The 2,304-nt window shown below is 39.3% G+C and overlaps 1 protein-coding gene across 1 annotated transcript; it reads right to left on the reverse strand.

The window, feature by feature from the left end:
• Window positions 1-386: 386 nt before the first annotated feature.
• LOC145016396 (uncharacterized) lies at window positions 387-1,603 on the reverse strand. Its single transcript, XM_078974725.1, has 2 exons — window positions 1,251-1,603; window positions 387-1,122 (listed from the first exon to the last, which is right to left on the reverse strand). Exons 1-2 carry the CDS (start codon window positions 1,601-1,603, stop codon window positions 387-389), a joined length of 1,089 nt encoding a protein of 362 aa, XP_078830851.1.
• Between the last annotated feature and the right edge of the window lie 701 nt (window positions 1,604-2,304).

Genomic DNA, 2,304 nt, shown 5'->3' on the forward strand with positions numbered 1-2,304 from the left:
CATCCAAGAAATAATAATGAGATTTACCCGCCAATCTCACTAATAATTGGTCAATAAATGGCAAGGGAAAAAGGTCTTTTCTCGTTGAGTCATTCAACTTTCTATAATCAATACAAACCCTCTACCCGTTTTGCACATGGTTTGGCACCAAATCTCCCTCGGAAGTATTGACAACTGTGACCCCTTCTTTTTTCAGGACTACCTGAACAAGTCTCACCCATTTACTATCTAAGATGGGGGGGGGGGGTAGATCATACCTACATCCAGAAGCTTCATGATTTCTTTCTTTACCACCTCCATCATAGGTGGATTCAATCTTCTTTGTACCTCTCGGGTTGGTTTAAAGTCTTCCTCCATGAGAATCTTATGCATGCACATGGAAGGACTCAACCCTTATATGTCAGCAATTGTCCACCCAATAGTTTTCTTATACTTTTCAGCAAAGTCACCAACTCATCTTCTTTTGCAATGGACAATTTGTTGGAGATAATGATAGGAAAAGTCTTCTCTTCTCCGAGGTATGCATACTTCAAATGATCTGGAAGAGTCATCAATTCTAGCTTAGGTGCCTGCACAAAAGAAGGAAGAAGTTTTGTGTTAGAAATGGACATTTTCACATTGCTATTATCATACGTCATTTTCTTCCTTTCTTCCATTAACTCCACTATTTCCAGAAACTCTTCATCTACTTTGAAATTTTCTGCAATCTCTTTGACTGAAATGTTATCAAAATTCCTGCTCAAAACTAACTCCAACAAATCATGGCTAGTCAACACAAAAACCTTTTCAGTCAAAGGCTGGATTATATCAACAAAATTTATGCAATAAACATGACTTGGGTACCGCATTGCTTCATAGATGTTAAAGTTGATGACCTCGCCATCAAATTCCATGGACAGTGTACTATAGACATCCATTTTTGTTTTTGCTGTTTTTAAGAATGGTCTACCTAAAAGTATGGAACTCGAGGATGGGTGGTTATCATCTCCCATATCAAGCACATAAAAATATGTAGGAAAGAGAAGCTCATTAACTTGCACTAAAACATCCTCTAATACACCTTTTGGGTGTACTATAGAACGATCTGCAAGTTGGATGATCACCCCGGTTTTGTTAAAGTACCTATGCCAATAGATTTATAAATAGAATATGGTAAAACATTTATTGAAGCTCCTAAATCTAGCATAAAACGGGGGAAATAAAGGTTTCCCAATTTGCAAGGAACGGTGAAAACACTTGAATCCTTGCACTTTGGGGGCATCCTTGTCTGCAAAACTGTAGAAAGATTTACACTTACTTTCACTGTCTCATTACCTTGCAGCTTCTTTTTATATGTGAAAAGTTCCTTAAGGAACTTAGCGTATCTAGGTACCTGTTTGATGGCGTCCAAAAGAGGAATGTTGACTTCAACTTTCTGGAACATTGCCATCATTTCACTATCTTCTCTCTCTTTTTTGTTGTTGTTCAATCTTGATGGAAAAGGTGGTGGTGTGATCTTTTCTTCTTTCTCTTCTGACTTCTTTTCCTCCACCATTTTTTCTCTCTTTTCATCATTCTTTGGTAGTTCTTCTATCACCAACTCCTCTTCTTCTTCTTCGGGCATCTTCGGGCCATCACATTTCTTTCCACTCCTCAAGATTTGCACAAGCATTGTGCTTTGGGTTCTTTTCAGTTTGAGGAGGTAGCTTTCCTTGATTCTCCATTTTGCTCATCAATTGAGCAAGTTGTGCCATTTGGTGCTTAAGATTCTTGATGATTGCCTTGGTTTCTTGCTGAAAACTTTGAGTGCTAGTGGCAACGCTTTTGACTATGTCTTCTAAGGACATGTTTGAGGACCCGAATTGTTGAGGAGGAGGTTGTGGTTGCCTTGGTTGGTAATTTAGTTGTGGGAACGGAGGCCTTGCTTGGTAATGAGGTGGTGGTCTTTGTTTATAGCCCATGTTTTGGTTGTTGTTCGACCCTTGATTGCCTTGGGGCTGATCATAAGTTCTTTGATTGTGCCCGGAATAGCCTCCCATATCATTTTTTTTTCTTCATATTGTTCTTCTTGCAATTGAGGACACATATCAGTCGGGTGTCTCATTTGAGTGCAAATGCCACCAGGACGGGGTGTGGATTGCACACCTTTGTCCTTAGCAAGCATCATCACCACCTTAGTTAACACAGATAGTTGAGCTTCAATTTGATGAGTGTACACTTCTTTTACACCTCTGGGTGCATCCGTATACCAATCTTCATCTTGACAAGTATGCTTTGAATCCTCTGCCATGTTTTTTATAAGTTCCCAAATCTTAGTTGGGGTCT

This window comes from Lactuca saligna, chromosome 9 (assembly GCF_052625555.1).
Source record: "Lactuca saligna cultivar CGN05327 chromosome 9, ASM5262555v1, whole genome shotgun sequence".
Taxonomy (NCBI): Eukaryota; Viridiplantae; Streptophyta; class Magnoliopsida; order Asterales; family Asteraceae; genus Lactuca; species Lactuca saligna.

Excerpts from the sequence above, each read along its gene's own strand:
- LOC145016396 (XM_078974725.1), bottom strand. The coding sequence starts at position 1,603 with ATGCCCGAAGAAGAAGAAGAGGAGTTGGTGATAGAAGAACTACCAAAG. Across the intron at positions 1,123-1,250 it reads CAGACAAGGATGCCCCCAAA|GTACTTTAACAAAACCGGGG; the intron begins GTGCAAGGATTC and ends CTATTGGCATAG.